The sequence below is a fragment of the Syngnathus acus genome, chromosome 20 (assembly GCF_901709675.1).
Source record: "Syngnathus acus chromosome 20, fSynAcu1.2, whole genome shotgun sequence".
Lineage (NCBI taxonomy): Eukaryota > Metazoa > Chordata > Actinopteri > Syngnathiformes > Syngnathidae > Syngnathus > Syngnathus acus.
The window spans coordinates 241279-264881 of record NC_051104.1 but is presented as its reverse complement, the minus strand read 5'-3'; the positions used below and the strand labels follow the sequence as shown (position 1 = coordinate 264881).

The following is a 23603-nucleotide window of genomic DNA, read 5'->3' as shown; positions in this document are numbered from 1 at the left end:
AGTCCTTCCCCACCCTGCTTGAAGCTGCTATAGGCAGACAGGCCCTCTGCGAGCACTCTAATTACTGGGCCTTATTAGGCTTCATCAGGCTACCTTTTCTTGATATGCTGGCACACGAGGGAAAGTGGTGGTGGAGCAAGGCGGGAAGAAGGATGACAGCTGATGCACCGAGGACACCATAACACGAGTTCTGTTTTTTACAAGCCAAATTAGACCTGACAAACAAAGTTCACTCCACTTGATATCGGAAGGCAAACAGTAAAAATGAATGCAGGCACAATTTGACACATTACTGTACCTCGAAAAACAGAATTCAATGCAATGTAGCTTCTCAAGTTAAACACAATCTGTTGCGTGATGTTGATTGACATCCTCGTTGCTCTTTTTCAAAACAAATTTTCAACTTGCTGTAGTTTGACTCTTCACCAGCTGTCACGTTTTTTTTCCCCTTAGAGGCTGCTCTTACCCTTGGCAATGTAGTGGAGGACAGTAACAGAAGAAATGTCAACACTGTGGGTCCATGACAGGACCATTGGGACTCCTTTTCCACCAGGAAGGTCTGTGGAATGACAACACCTAAGCCTTATCTTATGTCAAATTCAACCATTCATTATTCATAATCAGCTATTTTAATGTGAATGTATGGAGTTTAAAAAATGTTTGACAACAGATAATCTTTAATGATAAAAGAAAGTATCATGCATTTTGAATCCCCACTAAAAAATTCAAGTTGACCATCAAACTTAATACTGCTGAAATTGTTAATTACCACCATGCCAAATTCTAAAATACACATCTCATCATCATCAACATCATTAAAATAGGCCTAACGTGTCTGTAGCGTCTGTGGAGCACCTTTTTTTTTCTTCTCGAATTGGATCTCATTTGATCCTCCAGTTGTACCTAAAGCCATACATAGAAAAGGAGGTCTGAGAGGATGAAAACATCTTTTTGTCCTACGCATATGAAGGCTTTGAACGCATCTCTGCTCGATCCCGGAAGTGGAGTGGAGCTGGCGCGGATGTTGAAAACAAACCGAGATCGTTGGCTTTTATGTGACCCTAGCAGAAGCGATCGGCCTACTAAACTGACACATTTGGACCTAATCTGGTTTTGAATAACATTCAATTGAAACAAGTAGAAAAGCAGTGTCGCCGGAATATGGAATTATCTGCTATTATCAAGAAAATAGGTAAGCCAAGTGTTAGCTGGAGAAAGGGTGCACAGTGGGCTGTTTTTTTTCTGTAAAACTGAATGATTGTTGACTTCTATGCATTCTACCGAAATATAATAATGATATTTTCTCTTGATTCATAGCGGCTCTCATGTTAAATATTACGTCGCACTTGTCTGTGTACTTAAACGCTTTTGTTGAGGTAATCCAGCAAAGTTATCAAAGTCACTAAAACTCATCAATGCAGAACTTTTATCTGCTACTGAGATCAGAATTCTACTACGAGAGCTTGATGTTTCTTTTCAAATGGAACGTTTCCTTTCTGTGACCAACAGGCCACTCTTTGGTCGAGATACGAGTTCGAGCGTTGAAGAGCATCCTGTGTAAACTGAAGCACTCACTGATTTCCATCCCTGACATTGTTCAAGAAAAGATGCTCTTTGTGTACCTCTTGGAATGGTTCAATCTCCCAGAGGTGCCCATGCAAGAGGAAGTTTTGGATTTACTCTTGACTTTATCCAAGGTAGATGAAATAAATTCACAACCTCTATGATGTCATTCGTCATTATTTCTTTCATTATTTTGCCAATTATTTATTTAAGCATCCAAGTGCAGCCCAGATGCTGAGAGATGTCGAGGCGGAGGATTTCCTATCCCAACTGTCTGCTAACGTGGAACCGAGACTTCGAGCTGTCATTGACGCAACCCTGGACCAGCTGTTTCAGCTACCTCAGCTAATCCCCTGTCACAACGCCGTCGACACGCATGAACTCCACAATACACCTCCAACAGGTGCTGCAAGCTGAGACAAATAGTTAAGGAAATCTTAAAATAAATACAAATTGTTTCTCATTCATCTTGTATTTTTTCACAGTGCATGAGGATGTGAAATGCTTGAAATCTTCCGTGTTTCCGTGGCTGACATTGACGAACGCTGACAGACACATTCTATCTTCCAAAGAAAGGTGAGGAGAGGCTTTAGTTAAACATTTTTGGATGGATGATTTGACTTTTTTTTTTTTTTAATCACTTCTGTAAAAGTTCTTTAAGAAGCAGCAACCCCAATTTGGTGCGGACCACGTGTGAGCTATTATGTGACGTCATCATGCAGGACTTCCCTGCTGAGATCTTCCTGCAGAGGCCCAATATCGCAAAGGTGTGCACTCTTAAACTGTAATTTTGCATTTATTTTTAAAGCAGTACCCATACAAGTGAACTTTCATGTTCAAGTGTAATCATTGAAAGGATAGTTTCTTCATATATACAGTGCCTTGCAAAAGTATTCGGCCCCCTTGAACCTTTCAACATTTCGCACCATTTCAGGCTTCAAACATAAAGATAAAAGTTAAATTTTTTGTCAAGAATCAACAAGTGGGACACAATCGTGAAGTGGAACAAAATTTATTGGATAATTTAAACTTTTTTAACAAATAAAAAACTGAAAAGTGGGGCGTGCAATATTATTCGGCCCCCTTGCGCTAATACTTTGTAGCGCCACCTTTTGCTGCAATTACAGCTGCAAGTCGCTTGGGGTATGTCTCTATCAGTTTTGCACATCGAGAGACTGGAATTCTTGCCCATTCTTCCTTGCAAAACAGCTCGAGCTCAGTGAGGTTGGATGGAGAGCGTTTGTGAACAGCAGTCTTCAGCTCTTTCCACAGATTCTCGATTGGATTCAGGTCTGGACTTTGACTTGGCCATTCTAACACCTGGATAAGTCTATTTGTGAACCATTCCATTATAGATTTGGCTTTATGTTTTGGATCATTGTCCTGTTGGAAAATAAATCTCCGTCCCAGTCTCAGGTCTTTTGCAGACTCCAACAGGTTTTCTTCCAGAATGGTCCTGTATTTGGCTCCATCCATCTTCCCATCAATTTTAGCCATCTTCCCTGTCCCTGCTGAACAAAAGCAGGCCCACACCATGATGCTGCCACCACCATGTTTGACAGTGGGGATGGTGTGTTCAGGGTGATGAGCTGTGTTGCTTTTACGCCAAACATATCGTTTTGCATTGTGGCCAAAACGTTCGATTTTGGTTTCATCTGACCAGAGCACCTTCTTCCACATGTTTGGTGTGTCTCCCAGGTGGCTTGTGGCAAACTTTAAACGAGACTTTTTATGGATATCTTTGAGAAATGGCTTTCTTCTTGCCACTCTTCCATAAAGGCCAGATTTGTGCAGTGCACGACTGATTGTTGTCCTATGGACAGACTCTCCCACCTCAGCTGTAGTTATCTGCAGTTCATCCAGAGTGATCATGGGCCTCTTGGCTGCATCTCTGATCAGTCTTCTCCTTGTTTGAGATGAAAGTTTGGAGGGACGGCCGGGTCTTGGTAGAGTTGCAGTGGTCTGATACTCCTTCCATTTCAATATAATTGCTTGCACAGTGCTCCTTGAGATGTTTAAAGCTTGGGAAATCTTTTTGTATCCAAATCCGGCTTTAAACTTCTCCACAACAGTATCTCGGCCCTGCCTGGTGTGTTCCTTTGTCTTCATGGTTCTCTCTGCGCTTTAAACAGAACCCTGAGACTATCAAAGAGCAGGTGCATTTATACGGAGACTTGATTACACACAGGTGCATTCTATTTATCATCATCAGTCATTTAGGACAACATTGGATCATTCAAAGATCCTCACTGAACTTCTGGAGTGAGTTTGCTGCACTGAAAGTAAAGGGGCCGAATAATATTGCACGCCCCACTTTTCAGTTTTTTATTTGTTAAAAAAGTTTAAATTATCCAATAAATTTCGTTCCACTTCACGATTGTGTCCCACTTGTTGATTCTTGACAAAAAATTAAAATTTTATATCTTTATGTTTGAAGCCTGAAATGTGGCGAAATGTTGAAAGGTTCAAGGGGGCCGAATACTTTCGCAAGGCACTGTATATATATATATATATTTTTTTTTTTAACTAACTAACTTTATCGGACTAAATTGCATCATCAATAATGTCTCATGTCGTTATTTATTGCCTTTCTCTGACAAAGTATTTTCCTGTCTTCAGACCCTTCTGTCCCTTCTGAGGCCGGGGTCGGGTAAAGGTGAGACATGTTACCTCCACTTGCAGGCGTTCTCCTGCCTGAGGCAGCTTTGCGTGGGGCTAAGGCAGAGGCTGCGCTTTCATCGAGATCCGGGCTTCCACTCTGCCAAGCAAGGAGGTTCTGCCTGTGAGTTCACGTCACAGCGTCATTTGCATAAATCCACTTCAAATCTACAAGTTGAAAAAATATGCTGACTCAGCGTTCACTTCATCAAATTACAAAGTGCATTCAAATGGTTTCCTCTTTGTTTTGGTGATTTAGATACAGTGTCCCTGAACTCCTCCTACTCCCAAGCTTCACAGGTTTTTTCCCCAGCAGCAGAGTGCTCTCCTCGGCCGTCTGTAGTCGGGGGAACGGCTCAGAGAGTCCGAGGTGATGGGCAAGATGGAGACGCGGGTTCCCCCAGGTATGCGTATTGATATTCAATTATGTTCTGGCTTTCATCATCTCTAAACATTGAGTGGCTCATGTTTTTCTTTCCTATCTAGTAGCAGCTCAAACAGAAGTGCAGTGGCATCCCAGACAGCCAGACAGACACCTCCAGCAGATGTGGGCCGCTTGGCGCTGCCCGACCAAGGTCTGGAAGATGAGCCAGAGATGGTGTTGGAGCAGCTCACGTTAGCTCAGTTCACCGTTGCCACCCTGGAGCATGTCATACCGCTGCTGAAGACAGGTAAGGTCATTTGAGCTTAGCATTTCATTCCCATGTTCTACAAATGCTACCCTCTGTTAGAGTGGTGCTCACTCTAACTTATTTTTGCAAGAACCACACGGGAGACAGTATGTCCTTTTTAAGCACTTGCAAGTGGAGAGTCATTCGTCGCTGTGCGTACAGTGATGATCGAATGAGGTCTGACTTTGGATTCTTGCAAGAGAGTATTTATTGAGAGAAAGCACGGTGGGGGTGACAACGGACATGTTTGGTGGCCACCTCAGCAACTGGTTAATCAGTGCGGAGGGTCCCAGCTCATTGTTTTACAAGGTCGTGGAAACAGAAACTAGTGGAGCATTTTAGATGACTAACTAAGCAAGAATGTTTCCACACCATTTGGAAAGTTTCAACAACTGAATGGTTAGACTTTTCAGAGTCAAGGAAAGGTAAAAGGTTTAAACAAAGTTAATAACTCTAGTCTACATTCCAACATAATCATATGATCAAAATAATCTGTAAACCCGAACACCCTCCATCTTTTTGTATTCCTCAGATGCTTCACATGTGTTCTGTTGTGTTCTGGAGCTGCTGTTCGACACCGTCCTCCTGCTCGGGGACAGCGTTTCCGAACTGGTCTGGGATGATGGCAGCCTGATGGGGATGGAGCTGGCAAGTCAAAACACAGCATGTGACAGCTTCCTATGCAGATGAATGAATGCATGTACTTGCATGGGGGAGGGGCCGAGCCGCCGCACTGAGTTTTGCCTCCGGGCGATTTGCCACAAATATGTAGGCATACGCTACTGGTATACATCAGGTAAAATGGGAGTTATCCCAAGATGCAGCAAAAAAAAAAAATAAATGGCAAGAAAAGTCATAGGCACATGTTTTTTTTTTTCATACCTCAGAAGATATTTTCATACTCCATTTAACATTATACGCCTCTGCTATTGGGCTCATATTGTACACTTGTCAAGAAGGAGGGCCCGAGGGCTCTTTGCTGTTTAATACATGCCATTCAACGTCTCATGGCCTGTTTTGTCATGTTTATGTGAGGAGCAGTTTTGTGTGGCAGACCTTTTTTTAAATTTTTTTATCCGATTGGAATGCACTTGTCTGACTGCGTTAACCAGCCAAACAATAAACAAGACACTTACTGCCCTCTAGTGGTAGTAATAAATCACTATTGCTAACCGAACAAAGTGTCAGAGAATAGACTGTTCCAGTTTCTTCATTGTGAGATGGATTCAAGTGTATTTTGTCCAAAAATAACACTCAAATCCTCCCTCATATTCAATTTCCCCACGTCTGCTTTGAGCAAGTATTTCCCTTGGCCGTCAGCCGCTTTCTCTGTGTATTCTGTGTGAAGTCAACATTGATGTGATGGAACGACATTCTTGTCTCTGTGCATTATAGAAGGAGAAGCTGCAAACATGCATGGACCTACTCGCAGATGTTCTGAGTTACCATCAGGACTATAGCGGCGGTTCTAAAGTTCACCACACAGTTACATACACAGGCTCGGCAGTCTTTCTCATTAAATTCCTGCAGACCATACTCCCACTTGAAAAAGTATGTGTGCTCATCTTATCATGTAATTGATTTTTCGAATGATAATAAAACACTTTTTTTCACAGGCGGGCGGGAATGTTCCGGAGAATGCGGTAACAGCTATTTTTCATCTGTGCCTGGACAAGTCATTTGGGATGGCGCTCCCCAGCATGCAAGAAACCGCAGTGGCCTACTTGGAGCAGTTAAACTCGGGCAGCCATGAGCTCTACGGGAGGGTGACCCGGGCCGCTTTGTGGATGGAATCCACTTGCGGCTTCCTCAAGGAGGTACAGGCCGAGGTATGATATGCATGTCACACACCTGAAATCAGTTCCTGTTAATAGACGTTATATACATATATAATAGTAAAATACAGTAAGAGTATGTACTCATATGTTGACGACTAGAAGGTGTTTGAAGCATAACACTGCCACCTAGTGGCTCAACTTGGAAACACAAATAAGATTAATAATAGATTATCCTTTTTATCCAGATTTCTTTTGGCCATATATAGAGTATAAGTGAAGTCACTTTGTATTCACATTGTTTCTTCATTAAGGGAGAGAAGAACTGGCCGGAGCTCCTGGAAGTGGCGGAGCAGGCGATAGAAGGCCTTCCCTTTCATCAACACGTGCCTGTCGTCAAGGAATGCGTTCAATTCTGTTCTTATTTGTGAGTTAAAGATTATTATGTTAATGATCCCATGTGTTTCATGGCTTTATAGTCTTACTGTGGTTTGCCATCAGGTGGAAGTTTGATCAATCCAGTCCACTCCTCCAGACGGAGAGTCAGAAGCTGCTCCTTAAATTGCTGTCGCATCCATTGCAGCCTATCAGGATAGAAACGTACACGTGCGCGTTGAGTGTCGTCAAGGTCAGAGCGTGGTACTCGGTGTTTCAATGAGAGTTAATTTCTAGAGTCATTTGAAATTTTATATCTGCTTACCCACAGGAGTGCCTCGGCATCCACAATACGTCCCGACAAGAATCGGGACTCTGCAGCAGAGTCAACTTCCTCCTCCACCACAAGGTGTTGTATGAAATAAGCACCTTTGGCCTCCAGGATTCTGCAGAGAAGGTGAAAAAATATTTCTGGCTGTCATTTAAAGGGGTTCCGTGGCTGGAGTCAGTTTTTCAAAATCATTCACAATTTCACAGAAGCACAGGAAAATGATTTACATTTCATAATTCTTTCGATTAATCAAATAATCTGCTAACAATTTATTTTGCGTTTGTTTCAAATTTCCTTTTTTTTTTTCTTCTAAATTTCCGTTTAAATTACAGTGCCTTGCGAAAGTATTCGGCCCCCTTGAACCTTTCAACATTTCGCCACATTTCAGGCTTCAAACATAAAGATATAAAATTTTAATTTTTTGTCAAGAATCAACAAGTGGGACACAATCGTGAAGTGGAACGAAATTTATTGGATAATTTAAACTTTTTTAACAAATAAAAAACTGAAAGTGGGGCGTGCAATATTATTCGGCCCCTTTACTTTCAGTGCAGCAAACTCACTCCAGAAGTTCAGTGAGGATCTTTGAATGATCCAATGTTGTCCTAAATGACTGATGATGATAAATAGAATCCACCTGTGTGTAATCAAGTCTCCGTATAAATGCACCTGCTCTTTGATAGTCTCAGGGTTCTGTTTAAAGCGCAGAGAGAACCATGAAGACAAAGGAATACACCAGGCAGGGCCGAGATACTGTTGTGGAGAAGTTTAAAGCCGGATTTGGATACAAAAAGATTTCCCAAGCTTTAAACATCTCAAGGAGCACTGTGCAAGCAATTATATTGAAATGGAAGGAGTATCAGACCACTGCAACTCTACCAAGACCCGGCCGTCCCTCCAAACTTTCATCTCAAACAAGGAGAAGACTGATCAGCGATGCAGCCAAGAGGCCCATGATCACTCTGGATGAACTGCAGATAACTACAGCTGAGGTGGGAGAGTCTGTCCATAGGACAACAATCAGTCGTGCACTGCACAAATCTGGCCTTTATGGAAGAGTGGCAAGAAGAAAGCCATTTCTCAAAGATATCCATAAAAAGTCTCGTTTAAAGTTTGCCACAAGCCACCTGGGAGACACACCAAACATGTGGGAGAAGGTGCTCTGGTCAGATGAAACCAAAATCGAACGTTTTGGCCACAATGCAAAACGATATGTTTGGCGTAAAAGCAACACAGCTCATCACCCTGAACACACCATCCCCACTGTCAAACATGGTGGTGGCAGCATCATGGTTTGGGCCTGCTTTTCTTCAGCAGGGACAGGGAAGATGGCTAAAATTAATGGGAAGATGGATGGAGCCAAATACAGGACCATTCTGGAAGAAAACCTGTTGGAGTCTGCAAAAGACCTGAGACTGGGACGGAGATTTATCTTCCAACAGGACAATGATCCAAAACATAAAGCCAAATCTACAATGGAATGGTTCACAAATAGACGTATCCAGGTGTTAGAATGGCCAAGTCAAAGTCCAGACCTGAATCCAATCGAGAATCTGTGGAAAGCGCTGAAGACTGCTGTTCACAAACGCTCTCCATCCAACCTCACTGAGCTCGAGCTGTTTTGCACGGAAGAATGGGCAAGAATTCCAGTCTCTCGATGTGTAAAACTGATAGAGACATACCCCAAGCGACTTGCAGCTGTAATTGCAGCAAAAGGTGGCGCTACAAAGTATTAGCGCAAGGGGGCCGAATAATATTGCACGCCCCACTTTTCAGTTTTTTATTTGTTAAAAAGTTTAAATTATCCAATAAATTTTGTTCCACTTCACGATTGTGTCCCACTTGTTGATTCTTGACAAAAAATTAAACTTTTATATCTTTATGTTTGAAGCCTGAAGTGTCGCGAAATGTTGAAAGGTTCAAGGGGGCCGAATACTTTCGCAAGGCACTGTACATTGCAGGCGTTTTAATTCAAGACGCTCCATGCATTTTATTCGAAGGGCATGCGAGTCAACGATAGCTGCTATTAAATTGTGGGAGTGACCTTGAAGATGACTTAACTCTGTCGAATTATCTGCCATACCACCCCACTGTGTCCTCTTAAAATGTTAATTCCATCCATTTTAAGCATCTCGGGGCAAGGTCGTCGACGCAAACGGACTCGGGCCGGCCATCGGTTTTTAGCAATGTTAGTTTAGGTCCAGGTTGTGAGCAGAGCTAGCAATTAAACAAAAGGCCCACGTCGCCATTATATGCATCACGGGCCCAGTAAAGCTCTCCAACATTTTATTAAGGCCGTTAAAGTGCCAGCGTCACGTCGCGTTAGACATTATAAAAGTCTGTCACTTGCATTACCTGCTGTCTTTACCCACGGTGCTAAATGTCACTCGGCCACTTAACCTGTGATCTATAGGTGAATGTCGCCGCCAAGGATATCCTGCTATTCCTGCTCAAAGGACGATTGATGATGACAACACCAACCTGGGACAGATTCATAGCGGCGCTTTCCCGGGTCATCGCCATATTACAGGTTTTGTGCTCTTGGTGGAGAATTGCGTTTGTACTGCACAGCTCACAAAGCACTGTAATGCTCATGATTTATCATCTGATATTTATTAGGAGAGGGGAGGGGGCGGAGGTGTTGGATGTTGGCTCATAATCAAAATAACTGATCAAAAGTGCAAATGTAGCATTTGTGGACCAACAAAGGCTGTTTATTGGGCTGCCAGAGAGTAATATTTAGTTATTGTCTCATTTACATAGTCCTGTTTTATTGTTTCTTTTTTGGGTGGTGGTGGAAGGGGTCGAGCGCATGGGGGGGGCGGCAAGCTTTTATTAATTGTTCCAGGCAGCAAAAAGCCTGAAAATCCCTCATAAATATGCATGCAGTTGTGACGAGGCTGTCGAGCATGATTTCATTTCAAGGGGGCCATTCACAATTGTGCCCATCCTGCCAACGAGTAACAAAATGAAAACTGCATGTAATCAAAGTGATGCATATTTTACTTACTCTTGTGCTGCTTAGCGGGAATTCCCCATCGTTCATTGTCTGCCAAGACTGTTTGGAAATTGTGTGCGTGTGCGTGTGCGTGTGTGTGTGTGTGTGTGTGTGTGTGTGTGTGTGTGTGTGTGTGTGTGTGTGTGTGTGTGTGTGTGTGTGTGTGTGTGTGTGTGTGTGTGTGTGTGTGTGTGTGTGTGTGTGTGCGCGTGCGCGCGTGCGCGCGTGCGCGCGCGCGCGCGCGCGTGTGCGCGCGCGCGTGTGCGCGCGTGCGCGCTGTGTGCGCTGTGTGCGCTGTGTGCGCGTGTGTGCGTTGTGTGCGTGTGTGCGTTGTGTGCGTGCATGTGTGTGTTGTGTGCGTGCATGTGTGTGTTGTGTGCGTGCATGTGTGTGTTGTGTGCGTGCATGTGTGTGTTGTGTGCGTGCATGTGTGTGTTGTGTGCGTGCATGTGTGTGTTGTGTGCGTGTGTGTGTTGTGTGCGTGATGCAGGGTTATGCCAGCACCGAGGAGCCACTGGGAAGCTGCATCCTGCTGCTAAGTGACACGTCGGGAGGAGACGGCTTTCTGAGCACGACCAAATTCAAAGCAGCTCTCAGACTTCTTTTCACCAGACAGCCCACGTGAGTCAACATTTCAAATCACGTCTGCTCGTGTGTGTCCTGCCCGCAATGTGTTTGTAGTTACTAATGGCACGGTTCTTCTGTTCCTCAATTTAGATAAAATGATTAGTTGGCTCTCAGCATCTTTTTTTTTTTTTTTGCTAAGCAGACAAGCTCTTGAGACTTTTTGCGACGGACATATTATCACAGTCTGTTGCCATCGGCTCATCAAGTAATCTAAATGCTTTGCGAGGTCTGTTTAAAACAGCTACTCGATCCCAGTCTATGAATATTGATGAAAATGGAAATTCACAGCCGGCCAGTCGATGAGCTCGGGTAGATTTTGGAGCCCCGTAACAGATTTGTCGGCGCCGTTTGACGCTTTTGTTAGTGATTACGCCAGGAGTATTTTGCCATAATGAAGATCCAAAGCTTTTTCCTTGACAACACTAAAGTTGATTTATACGCTCATGCTGAGAGAAGATGATTATTTTCTTGGGTGGGCTTTTTTCAATTACCGTAATTTTCGGACTATAAGTCGCTCCGGAGTATAAGTCGCACCAGCCATAAAATGCCCAAAAATGTGAAAAAAAACATATATAAGTCGCTCCGGAGTATAAGTCGCATTTTGGGGGGCAATTTATTCGACAAAATCCAACACAAAGAACAGACATGAACGAGCAACAACAGGCTAAACGATACGGTATGCTAACGTGACAAACACAAACGAGGAGCTGAGAACGGGCCTGACGTAACATTCAGTTATTTAAAAAAAACTATTACATAAATAATACGTTTATAAAACCATCTGTGTCACTCCAATTCATTAAATCCATCGATCGTCCTTTGTCAACAATGCCGTGTGCCGCGCCGCAGTTCAAATTATTCCACAGGCCCATACAACGATATATAAACTATATTTTAAATAACTATCACATAAACAACAATATTATCAAACCATTTGTGTCACTCCAAATCATTGAATCCATCGATCAAATTTCTCGTCCTTTATGTCATCCTGGTGACAGAGGACATGTCCAGAGGATATGGCGCTTTAAAGTGTTAATTACTTTATTTGATTTTTTTCTCTCTATTTTTCATGTTTTGAATATGTTCAAGATAAAGATATCAAAGCATGTGAAGTGATCAACTATACTAAAAATAACATGTGAAGCGGTCAACTATACTTGTAAGTAAATGATGTGTTAATGATCAAGTAAAAATTTGTGACAAAAAACATATATAAGTCGCTCCTGAGTATAACCCACCCAAACTATGAAAAAAATTACGGTAAGTGTTTTTTTGTTTTTTTTGTCAACAGAGTGAGAATAGCAGCGGTGCAGCACATCCTGGCCCATCTAACCGGAGCAGACAATGCGAAAATAAGCAGGCCGCAGCTGGACCGGGTGGTGACCTCCTCACTTCCCAATCTCTATTGCATCCTATACCCGCTGGATGTCACGCTTGACACCAGCCACAAGTCTGTACTGAAGGTATAAATAGACATGGACATTTTAGTTTTGTACTCACAAATCCAACTGTTTCAGCATGTTTACAATGAGACGTTTGCTAATAAGGTGGCGGCGGTGGAGAAGCTCTTCCACATGCTGTCTTCCGACACTCTCGATGTGGCTCTGAGAAGATCTGCAGCCGAGCAGCTGTCCGTGGTTCTGCAGGGTGAAGAAAAAAACTCTTCAGAAATTCTCATCAACTCTTTTAGTTTACATCGGCATTTCCTCCCTCATGTCGGAACGCTGTCAAACCGGAGGAGTCATTTATGTTTCTCCGGGAAAAACCGCTGACTGCTAACTTTTACTTCTCTGCTTTCTAAATTGGTTTCACAACACACTCTGTCCCGTTCTCATCACGGCGTTGAAGGACCGCAACACCGCTCTGACTTTCCGCAATTTCTTTGAACTGATGTTTGTTTTATTGTATGAAATCTTAAAGCCCTGACAAATGAACCATCTATTTGTGAAAAGCCGTTTTAAGTATGCGTAGCCAGTCGTGCTCTCAAATATAAGCATGGCATCGCCAACTGACTGTTATGTCAAGCCCCGCCCACAAACGACTCAATAACCAAATTTCCAATTGTGTGGGATTGACTGTTGATTTTGGTTTTCCTTATCCGTAGCGACAACAATGCATCCGGTCCTGAAGAAGCTCGGAATAACTGACAGAGTTATTTCTTTCCTCACTGACAGTGTCAACGGTAATAAGGTAAAGCCAAACCCGCTCTAACAAAACAATAAAGCATCACTGCAGTGATTCAAGACATGGAAATAGCCCCGGTTGCTCATTTTGTAAATATTTGTTGTCCTTCTGTGCAGAGCTTGGACTGCATACTGGAGCCTTGCATATCTATCCTGAGGAAACTGGCGTACGCTGATCCAGCTTTGCGGAACAGCCTGGCGCAACGCAACCTGCTGCTCATCACTCTGCTCCGAGGTGCGTTGATTAAAAAAAAAAAAAAAAAAAAGACATCTCAACGTTTGGACACACAGCACATAGAAAATTGGTTTGCATGCTCTGTGTTGTGCATAGCATCTCTAATCATGAAGGCAAACAAAAACAACGGGGGCGAGGCTGCCGTTCTTATGAGTTTGCTGCTCTTTGATGAAATAAGCAGCATGGCAATATGGTGAGTTTGATTTCTCACTATCATATGCAGAATGTTGGCTATACCTTTCACGTTTTTTGTTTTTTGCTGGGGGCTTATTAGGTCGGACAAATCAGCCACCGATGGCCCTCTCCCGACATTCTCTCTCCCAGTGTCAGTAGTTCGCAGGTAAACTTTAAGATGGCTGTATTAATTTGATCGCTGTCTAACTCAACTTTCTCTTTTAAGATACAAGATGCCTTTCCAGGCCGTGATCCATCACGGCGTCAGCCCGTATCGTTGCGTCCTGATGCCCACCTCAGATATTCTGGCCTTAGCGCCTGCCTGTCAAACCTTACAGTTAGCGTGGAATGTCGCCTGGCACTGCAGCGTCGACAACCTGCTTGAGGAATTCCACGGCTTGACCGGCAACGCTGAGTAATTTGCTTTGCTGTTTCTGTCATCATACTGACTTTACTAATCTAATTAATTTAATATGTGGACCCTTTCTTGAAAAAAAAAAAAACATTTTTTAAGCTGCTACACCGAGAAGTTGAAGTTCTCTGGCGCCCCCTAGAGGTGCCTCTTAGTTTTACAATCACACATTGTTCATGCCTCAGATTCCATGGTGACCTGAAGCTTTCGGAGGTCCAGGTGGCGTGTCTGCGGGCAACCCACCTCCCCCGCGCCCTTCAGGACTGCATCCAGGCCGTGGTCACGGCAGCGGGACACAATTCGGTGATCGCCGCCCTCTCCAGGCTCAACATCTACTTGTTGATCGAAAGAATGGCCGTCCCTTACGCGGCCAGCTACAGGTGTAGAGAAACACTACAGTCGCTCAGCTGGCAGGCCGCCGTCACCAGGTACAAACACACATCGCAACCAAGTCAAGACAATCTCTTAAATGTCATCAACTGTCAGCCACGTTGCTCTTTCTCCCCCGCAGGTTTCTCCAGGTGCGTCCGGCGTCTGTGGAAGACGAGAGGCTGCTGGCATACGTTGTTGCATTTCTGAACGCATACTTCAAAGATGCGCGCGTGCGCTGCACCGACCCCGAGGACAAGGACCTGCGCTGGATGTTGGAGCTGCTTCTCAATGAGGTAGACAGCATCTACAATAGATTTGATTTTTTAGAAAAGCCCAGTAAAGAAGCACTATGCGCATTTCTGTTAAACTCTTCACCCCTCTAGGAAAGCGTTTCCCTCCTTAATTTGCTGCCTGGTGCGGAGCCTGCCACCCCAGATCAAGACTCAGAAGAACCAGAGGACGTGAAGAACTACGTTAGCCAGAAATTACAGCGAGAGCTCACCGGTCTCTTTAAAAACGTGCTCAGCCAGCTGATGCGCACGTCAGACAGGTAAGATAAGGTTGAGGCCATCCATCACGTTGAGGCATTTTCCATTGCCTGTCCTCTCTGCGGTTGCAGGCTATGTTTGGCACGAGCCGGTCCGTTCAAGAGCCAGCTGGCACTCGGCTTGCTTCAGAGCTTGCGGCTGTCTGATGCCCCGCACTACTATGGCCTCCCCAGCCTGGAGAGAACTCTGCAGGGTATCGTCAGCCTGACAGCCCAGTCTGGCTGGAGTTTGCACTGCCTTGACTTTTCGCCCGCCACCCTCTGCGCCAAGTTTCTCAGCGGCTTGCTCGAGGTCTGCGCCTAACACGATTTTATATATTTATCATTGAGCTCAGTTCACAGAGCTGAATGTCTAAGGATCAGCGTGCTTTACATGGAAATTTATTTAATTAATCACAAGTAAAGCATGTGAATATGTCATGTACCTTTTTGTGCATGTTCCTCGTGGCTCTGAAGGGCCCTAAAGCTCCGCCGGCTACCTGAGCTATTCGCCCTTCATCTGCTCTCCCATTCTGATGGCACATCAAAACAGCTTAATTAGTCTTGGCTGTATTAAACCTGATGAGCATATGTTAGCTTCCAACTGAGTGTGTTCTTTCTTGTATCATGTCACATTGGGGCTCACCTTAGGACCTCTCTCTTTTCTTCACAGGTGATCTCGTCTTTTTACGTGAAGTGGGGTGGCAACTCCATGTCGTTCATGGGCAAAGGCGTGACCAAGAATGCCGTCGTCTGCTTGCTTCACTTGTCTCACGAGATGATCGCCGAGAGCGAGGACAAGGTGAGCTGCAACGTCTTATTTCTAATGTCTAGTTACCTCAAATATTTATGTGGAAAAGTTTTAAAAGTAATCTTGAAGTTGACCTTGCGCTGTCTGTTATTGCTATTTTGCAAGCACCAGTCTGCACATTATTAAAACATTGACTTCAAGCAAGCCAATGTTTTCCTTATGTCTGGAGCAGGACATCATTTCCATGTGGTCTTTGGGGAATGAGAGCAGCACCGAGGAACCAAACGACTCTCAAATGGGTTTGGCCTGGCTGGTTCCTCTCTGGGTGGACAGGGATCAGGAGGTATGGCTGTCCCGTGGCTCTCGTCACCTCTGAGGCATTTTATGAAAACATACAGGCAAGCCGGGGCTTTTTAGTATTCAGCTTGCTCACCATCGCTCCCAGCTCTGTCACAAAGTGATCATTTGTAGATTCTCGGCTTTCGGGGACAAGCTGAAAACCCCAAAAGAACATCACAAGAAGTTAGACTTTAAAGGTAAAGGAGTGCGTGACAGCGACGTCACGTCACTCGTTACCAAAAATAAGCTCCCACACAACATGGGTTCAGTCTCGATGGGTTACCAACACATAAAGATTTTTTTCTGTGTGATTCCATCTAATTAGAATTTCTCTCGACATTTTTCCCGAAGGTGAGATTTGCCAGTTTGGGTTTAGGCGCCGCTCTGTCGTCGGTGGAGAGCGGGTGCCAGGCTCTGTGCGCCAGCTGCCAGAACATCAGCGAAGGCCTGTGGGGCACCTTGCTCAACATCCTCCTTGATCAGCATGAGAGCAGCATGGTCCGCAGAGAGGTAGATGAATAACCAAAAAAAAAAAAAACATTATTGTGAATGTTGGGCTGAGAAGTATAAACATGTACTAGCAGCACACGGCCGGCAGAGGGCGCTTGTGGAGACATTCCAACTTCAAAGTAACTGTTTTGTTTTCCTCGCTGTGGTTGTGTGTCCAGGCTGCGTTTATCCTGCAGAACCTGCTGGTGATGCCCATGCCTGCCAATGCAGAAGAGGCCAAGTACTCCCACTGGCAGGTCAGCAGCTCTGCCAGCGTCCCCCCATCCCCTCTCTTCTTTGTCCCCTCAAAGCTTTTTATTCTTAACTTCCATTTGGTCTCTTGTTGAGCCCCACAGGGTTCAGAGCAAGGGGGTAGTTGCTTGAATTGAAGCACAACCGGGTTCTCAGGCCCTCCAGCACTCTCACTCAAGTTCAAAGATCTATAGGAACATCAAAAGCATCTTTTTGGGACACTTCTCTTAGAAGGAAACTAATAAATGAATAAAGCATGACCAGTGAAAACATTGAGAATTGATCTGACTCACAAATTCCAAAGTCCAGGGTTCAGATAACTTTGCATATTTCTCTCCATGCCCAAATAACATCCTGTGCTTATCTTTGTGTTTGTCACTCCGCCAGCATCCTTGCGTCCCCAATGAGGTGTCTGGTGTGTCTTTGGTGGGTCTTCCCGCTCTCCAGGCTCTGCTTTACCACTCTCAGTATTTCCAGCACGTCGCGCTGTCTGCCTCTGCCTGTTACAAAGGCAGGTACACTTTTCACCTGCAAAAACCTGTCGCTGGGCCCGCCAGTCGACTCGGGCCACGGGACGGTGCTTCATTTGGTAGGTTTCGCTCACTCATGATGTCACATGTTAGACTTGGCAGTTTTTCCACCCAGCTCTTTAAGAAAAAAAAAGAACTGAACAACTGAGCATTTAAAAGTTTAAAATATGCGTATGACTCTTTTGCGCACATCCAGTTTCGGACGATTCTCTGCTGTTTTGGAGAAGTGCCGCAGCGGCAGCACAGGCTGCCAACTCCAGCAGACCTCCCAGCTCCTTGTCCACGTCCAGTACCTCGGTTGGCTTAATTATTTTTTTTAACCCACTGCCCACTGACACACAAATGAACATTGAAATTTAAATGTGTGTCTTTTATTCCAGGTAAGACGTTCAGAGTCTGAGACCTCCGGTGCTGCATCCCCCACCAGCTTCACGGCAGATGTTCCTGCTAACAGGCTAATGGCGCGAGGTAACCCACTCTTGAAATTCCTTAAAATGCTTTTACCAATTTTAACTCTTTCCCAATTTTTGCGGATTTATGACATCTCTTAGGCCAAAGTGACATCGACACAAGGGACTCTGTCGCTTCGCAAGACCTCCAACGGCGTCAGTCCTCGTCTACGCAGCCGGTCATCATGGTTACCCCTGACCTCCTGGCGGCCCACTGTGGCCTGCTGACAAATTTACTGGCCATCATGCCAGATTTGACCCTGATGGCGATTCGACAGAAGCGGCTCCTGTGCGTGTTGGCGGGGTAAGAAGCTAAATTAATAATAAATTCAATTCTTTGAGCACATTCTAATGTATTTTCTCTTAGCTTGGTGGCTGTGGAGCCAATTGAGAAATGTCTGAGTGAAATGAAGGCACCCAACGTTCTTCCTGGAGAGAGAGAAGACATCAAGAGTCAGGTGACAGTCAAGAAATGTTTTTTTAGCTCAAACTGTTTGGGGATTTAATTGTCTCTTATTCTTGTCTATGATCAGCTTGTCACGCTTCTTCACTTCCTGTCTGGCTTCTCCAAGCTGCTGCAATCGTGCGTCTCGCTCAGCCAAGACTTGATCAGCCAGTCGGACTTTGTGAAACAATTGTTGTCCAACCTCGCGGCAGCGCTCACGCTCAGCGCGGAAGGATTAGGTATGACCTTTTGGATCATCGCAAATGTTATTATCAGTCCTTTTATTGGCGACATGTTTAAAACCCAGATGCGGACGCGCGGGACGCCGTCCTGGCGTGCTGGGCGGATGTGTTTACGCTCATGGCTACTCTGGTGAAGAGGGACAGTTTTACCGTGTATCCATCTGTTTCCGCCGCATTGGGGAGACACTGGCGGATGCTCACAGGTATTGTTTGTGATATTGATGAATGAGGAATAGCAGGAATCATCAATCACGACCTCTACTTTTTATTCATCCCAGGAACGCTCTCAGTGTGTGTGCACGAGAAGTTTGTGAACTCTCACCTGCACGGAGCGGCTTTGCATTTTCTTTGCACGATTTTGGCGCAGGAGACTAAAAGGCGAGGAGTCGTCAGGCCTTTGAGTTCAGACCAAGGCGTCACTTTGGTTGACGTGCTTGGCGGTCCGTCAGCGGGCCAGCTTTGCGATGTGCTGCTGCAGGTGAGGACAGAGGTGTGTGGTCATCCTTGAAGAAAAAAAAAAAAAATCCACCTATCTTTGTGGGGTTCGTTTTTATTTTTTTAGAGCTTTGAAAGGAGGTGCCTTCATGATCCACTTAAAAAGTTGACGGCCAAAGCTCTGATGGCTCTACTGGCCAGCAGTGCCGCTGCCCAGAACCACGCCGCTACAGGTAGCTTAACATTTTCACAAAAGCACACTATTCTATTCTATTTTATTAGCGCTATGTGAAATTCCTTCGTATGCGGTTGTGCTTGTGCCCCAGCTGGAATAATTGAGAGCTGCGTGGATCAGATGAAGCAGACTCGCTCTCAGCTCAACCTGGAGTCACTCCGAGGCGACAAGACTTCCCACCGCAAAAAGGTGAGGGGGGCGGAGAATGTGACCACTGCAAATGCTTGCGTAATTTGACTTGTCTTTTTTTCTCATCAGGAAGAAGGCTACTTGAAGGAGGTTAAGCTGACTGTGGAGATCCTGCGGAGTGCTCTCTACTGCAACCGGGAATGCAAAGTGAGCCTCTGTGTCTTGCCTTTTAATTCCCCGCTGCTAATTGGTTTGAAATGGTTCATCTGAGTACCCAACGCTGTGCTTGTAAATGAGGCTCTCCCCCTCCTAAAATGTGGATGGAATGCCTTAACATCAATCTCAACTTCATGCTGGTTGTGGCGTTCACATCATTTTGTGGACTTTTGTCTTTTCCATTTGTGTAGGAGTTAGCCAGAGATACAAGCCTCACAGCAGTGTTGCATGCCCTTTGGCCTTGGCTCCTATTGGACAACTCCATCATGGATGCGGTGCTGGAGTTCCTCTGTGTTTACACGGCCGACTGCCCCGCAGGTTTTTATACATCTCACTTGTTTTCTGTGCCTCGCTCCATGTTTATCCATTGTCCGCCGCTGTCACCGCCGAGCATTGTGTGTCCCGGCGCTCCACAATGGCCGCAGTGTGACGAGGAAAAGGCCGTCTAGCGACAACAGCTTTCACGACACAGGGAGATGATTTTCAGAGCCTTGCCGTTTCTGCCTTCAGTAATTAGTACCGTAATTTTCGGACTATAAGTCGCTCCGGAGTATAAGTCGCACCAGCCATAAAATGCCCAAAAATGTGAAAAAAAACATATATAAGTCGTTCCGGAGTATAAGTCGCATTTTGGGGGGCAATTTATTCGACAAACAGGCTAAACGATACGGTATGCTAACGTGACAAACACAAACGAGGAGCTGAGAACGGGCCTGACGTAACATTCAGTTATTTAAAAAAAACTATTACATAAATAACACGTTTATAAAACCATCTGTGTCACTCCAATTCATTAAATCCATAGATCGTCCTTTGTCAACAATGACGTGTGCCGCGCCGCAGTTCAAATTATTCCACAGGCCCATACAACGATATATAAACTATATTTTAAATAACTATCACATAAACAACAATATTATCAAACCATTTGTGTCACTCCAAATCATTAAATCCATCGATCAAATTTCTCGTCTTTTATCGATCGTCCTTTGTCAACAATGCCGTGTGCCGCGCCGCAGTTCAAATTATTCCGCAGGCCCATACAACGATATATAAACTATATTTTAAATAACTATCACATAAACAACAATATTATCAAACCATTTGTGTCACTCCAAATCATTAAATCCATCGATCAAATTTCTCGTCCTTTATGTCATCCTGGTGACAGAGGACATGTCCAGAGGATATGGCGCTTTAAAGTGTTAATTACCTTATTTGATTTTTTCTCTCTATTTTTCATGTTTTGAATATGTTCAAGATAAAGATATCAAAGCATGTGAAGTGATCAACTATACTAAAAATAACGTGAAGTGGTCAACTATACTTGTAAGTAAGTGATGTGTTAATGATCAAGTAAAAATTTGTGAAAAAAAACATATATAAGTCGCTCCTGAGTATAAGTCGCCCCCCCACCCAAACTATGAAAAAAACCGCGACTTATAGTCCGAAAATTACGGTATTCTAGTTTAATTGGAAGTCTGAAGACCGAGAGGCTCGTAGCAAAAAAAAGGAGTTTTTCGAGGCGAGATTCACAGGGAGGAAACTGGGAAGTGTTACTTTGATAAATAGCTGGTGGTGGCTTTGATGCGCACGCGCCAAGCACACGGCTTTTCTGGCAGTGTTTGGTGTCTGGATTTCCATTTGATTGGCATGTGCTTCCTCAGCGGGGGCCGGCACTGTATAAGCACAGAGCTCAGAGGCGTCACGAAGCAATGAAGTCAGCCACTGGTATTTCCCTACGGGAAAAGCCAACAGCAGGTCGTGTTGAGGCTGCGCACGCTTCGGCTTAATGTTACACCAGCCGCCCTCCGGCTATCATTTTGTCTCCAGAGACAAAAAGTGAATGTTTCATCTCAAGCCTTTCATCTAAGGCCCTTGTTTGCAGTCAGTTGGTTTTAATCTGTGCATACTTTGACACATTATTTTAGGCAAGCAATTTCAAAGATGAGAATCCATACCAAAATGTGTGAAGGGAAAAAAAAAATCATCCTTGCTGCAAATTATTTATCTGACCATGGGAAATAGATTCATAATAAAGATCTTCCTCGACGAGTGTTCAGAGTGCCCGAGGCTAACATTAGCATACATATGTTACTCTGCCAGAATTAACATCAAGACACCAATCAGCAGCATCATTCAACAAGTGTTTAAAAAATTATTTTAAGTTGCGCTATTTTTTTTTCTCATGTTACTTTTGCAAAAAAAAATAAATAAAAATGTTGGAATTACAAGCACTATTACAAGCTCTCTAACGACAACAATCAGCTAACAGGTATGACCTACATAATTGCCTCCAAACTCCCTGGCGTTATGTTTTTAATGAGCTTCACTCAGGGTCTTTGACTTCCCCGCAAAGGCTGAATAAATGTTTTGTCTTCTCTTGTTCTTTATTTATGACACACGTTCAGATGCCGTGCAGCCATGCAAAGATGTTTTGTTGTGGCGGGTAGACAACTGTGCAGCCTTCGATATTATTCGGCCTCTCCGGTGCTGCTGGATAGCGCTAAGATAAATAGCAAGCAGATGCTAGCAAAGAGAGTAATACTTCCAAGCCCTGTTCTTCACTTTGGTTGTAATGACAACAAAGTAGCTTTTCAATGAGACAGGGCCTTGCACAAGCACAAAAAAATTGTTCATTAAAATTTATTTTAGCGTTGAGAGCGATTATCCTACCACTTTCAAAAGAGATATAAAAAATGGATGAATGAATTAATTTCTCCCTTTATTTGAACTCCCTTCCTGAGAAGACTTTATTATTTTTTTTTTTTATATGTCCCAGCATGCAGTTCTGTGTGTAGCGGGGGGCCGCCAGGACCAAAAAGCACAACGAGTGGCTCGCTAATGCACTCCATCATGAGGTTGGCCTCGGGCATCGCCCCCGACAACAGCGTTACCCAGAAGCTTGCCTTTTCCTTGCTGGCTAACTTGGTTATGTCCCGTGACTGCCGTGGCGTCTTGCAAAAGGTGAGCTTTGGTACCAGTAGTGACAAAAATTCTCATCTCTCTGTGCTTCTAATTGAGTTTTCTTGCCCAGAACAACTTCCTGCAAGCCTTCACCTCAATGGCTGCGCCCAAGGTTGGCGGCTCCAGGGCCGCTGGCGTCGGTAGCGGCTCGGCTCGCCTGATTGGTCTGTGGCTCAGGCTGCTGGTCAACCTGTCCTTCTCAGACGACGGCCAACAGAGTATCCTCAGGGTGACTCGAGCGCTGGAAGTGCTGGTGGATTTGGCGCCGCATCGGCGCGCCGCGTTGCTCACCCTTCACAACTTTTGCTTTTGTCCCGCCAACAAGCCTCATGTCATCGCCAACGGTATTGAAAGGAGTCCAAAATCCTATTTGCTTGCTTCTGGTTCTTTGTCCATTTTGTATCTTTTTACCCCTTTTGCTATTTTGTCCCTCCGTCCAGACAAAGCTATAACAGTCCTCTTCTGCTGTCTGGAAAGTAAAGAGATGGAGATGTGCTGCATGGGAGCGTCTGCTCTTTGGGCATTGCTTCATAATAACCAACGGGTACACACACACACTCCTACACACAAATTTGTGCGTGCACTGGACGAGTTTGGGCTTTATCTGCAAGTGTAAATAAAAGCCAGAGCTGCATCTGTCGACCTCTGTCCCTGTAAGTCAGATACATTTGGGTAAGGCTTTATAATTCAGCTGACCAGCTTTTTTTAGTATATCTGCGTTATCAAGCCTTCATTATAGAAACTCTTCTCGTCTTGGACTTAGCACAAAATGTCTTAATCCCCTCCAAGGCCAAGATTACCCTGAAGTGCCCTGCGGTTCGATTGAGGATCGAGGAAGCCCACCGCATGTCCAAGAAAGGTATGCGTTGAGTTTGAATATTTTTATGAATCATTTAAACCCCTTTTTTTTTTCAAATATATATTTTATTTTATTTGTGCAACACAGATGCTGAGAACAAAGAGGATCCTTTACGTGCCTACTTGTTGAAGTGCCTCGAAAGTCTCTCCCAGCTGCTGAACACATGATTTCCATTTTGTATATTAATTCTTAGAAAATATTTTCTTATTGAAATGCCAATGGGCAATGATTTCGTCTTAAATATGATGATGAATTTTTTGTTCATAGTGCAAATTTGAATTCCTAATAAAGTTTTAATTTAAAAAGAAGTTGCAATCACCCAGCATGCCTCATTGTGCCCACCGCTTCTTTCTACCCTGCAA

The 23603-nt window shown here is 44.4% G+C and overlaps 1 protein-coding gene across 1 annotated transcript; it reads left to right on the top strand.

Moving 5' to 3' along the window:
* Positions 1–1002: 1002 nt before the first annotated feature.
* On the top strand, positions 1003–23549 carry rttn (rotatin). The gene is made up of 48 exons (XM_037279431.1): positions 1003–1192; positions 1510–1697; positions 1777–1966; positions 2049–2139; positions 2216–2330; positions 4183–4345; positions 4481–4625; positions 4708–4892; positions 5425–5540; positions 6288–6443; positions 6509–6721; positions 6982–7094; positions 7169–7295; positions 7374–7499; positions 9787–9903; positions 10862–10992; positions 12293–12464; positions 12549–12648; positions 13106–13191; positions 13302–13419; positions 13516–13612; positions 13694–13759; positions 13820–14008; positions 14191–14433; positions 14517–14670; positions 14761–14927; positions 14997–15216; positions 15577–15705; positions 15887–15997; positions 16345–16503; positions 16662–16739; positions 17122–17323; positions 17461–17561; positions 17645–17732; positions 17816–18017; positions 18081–18171; positions 18247–18397; positions 18466–18603; positions 18679–18878; positions 18963–19068; positions 19162–19259; positions 19329–19406; positions 19607–19733; positions 22198–22382; positions 22453–22726; positions 22823–22926; positions 23172–23241; positions 23329–23549. The coding sequence occupies exons 1-48, from the start codon at positions 1162–1164 to the stop codon at positions 23406–23408; spliced, it is 6591 nt and encodes a 2196-aa protein (XP_037135326.1). The 5' UTR covers positions 1003–1161; the 3' UTR covers positions 23409–23549.
* The last annotated feature ends 54 nt before the right edge of the window (positions 23550–23603 follow it).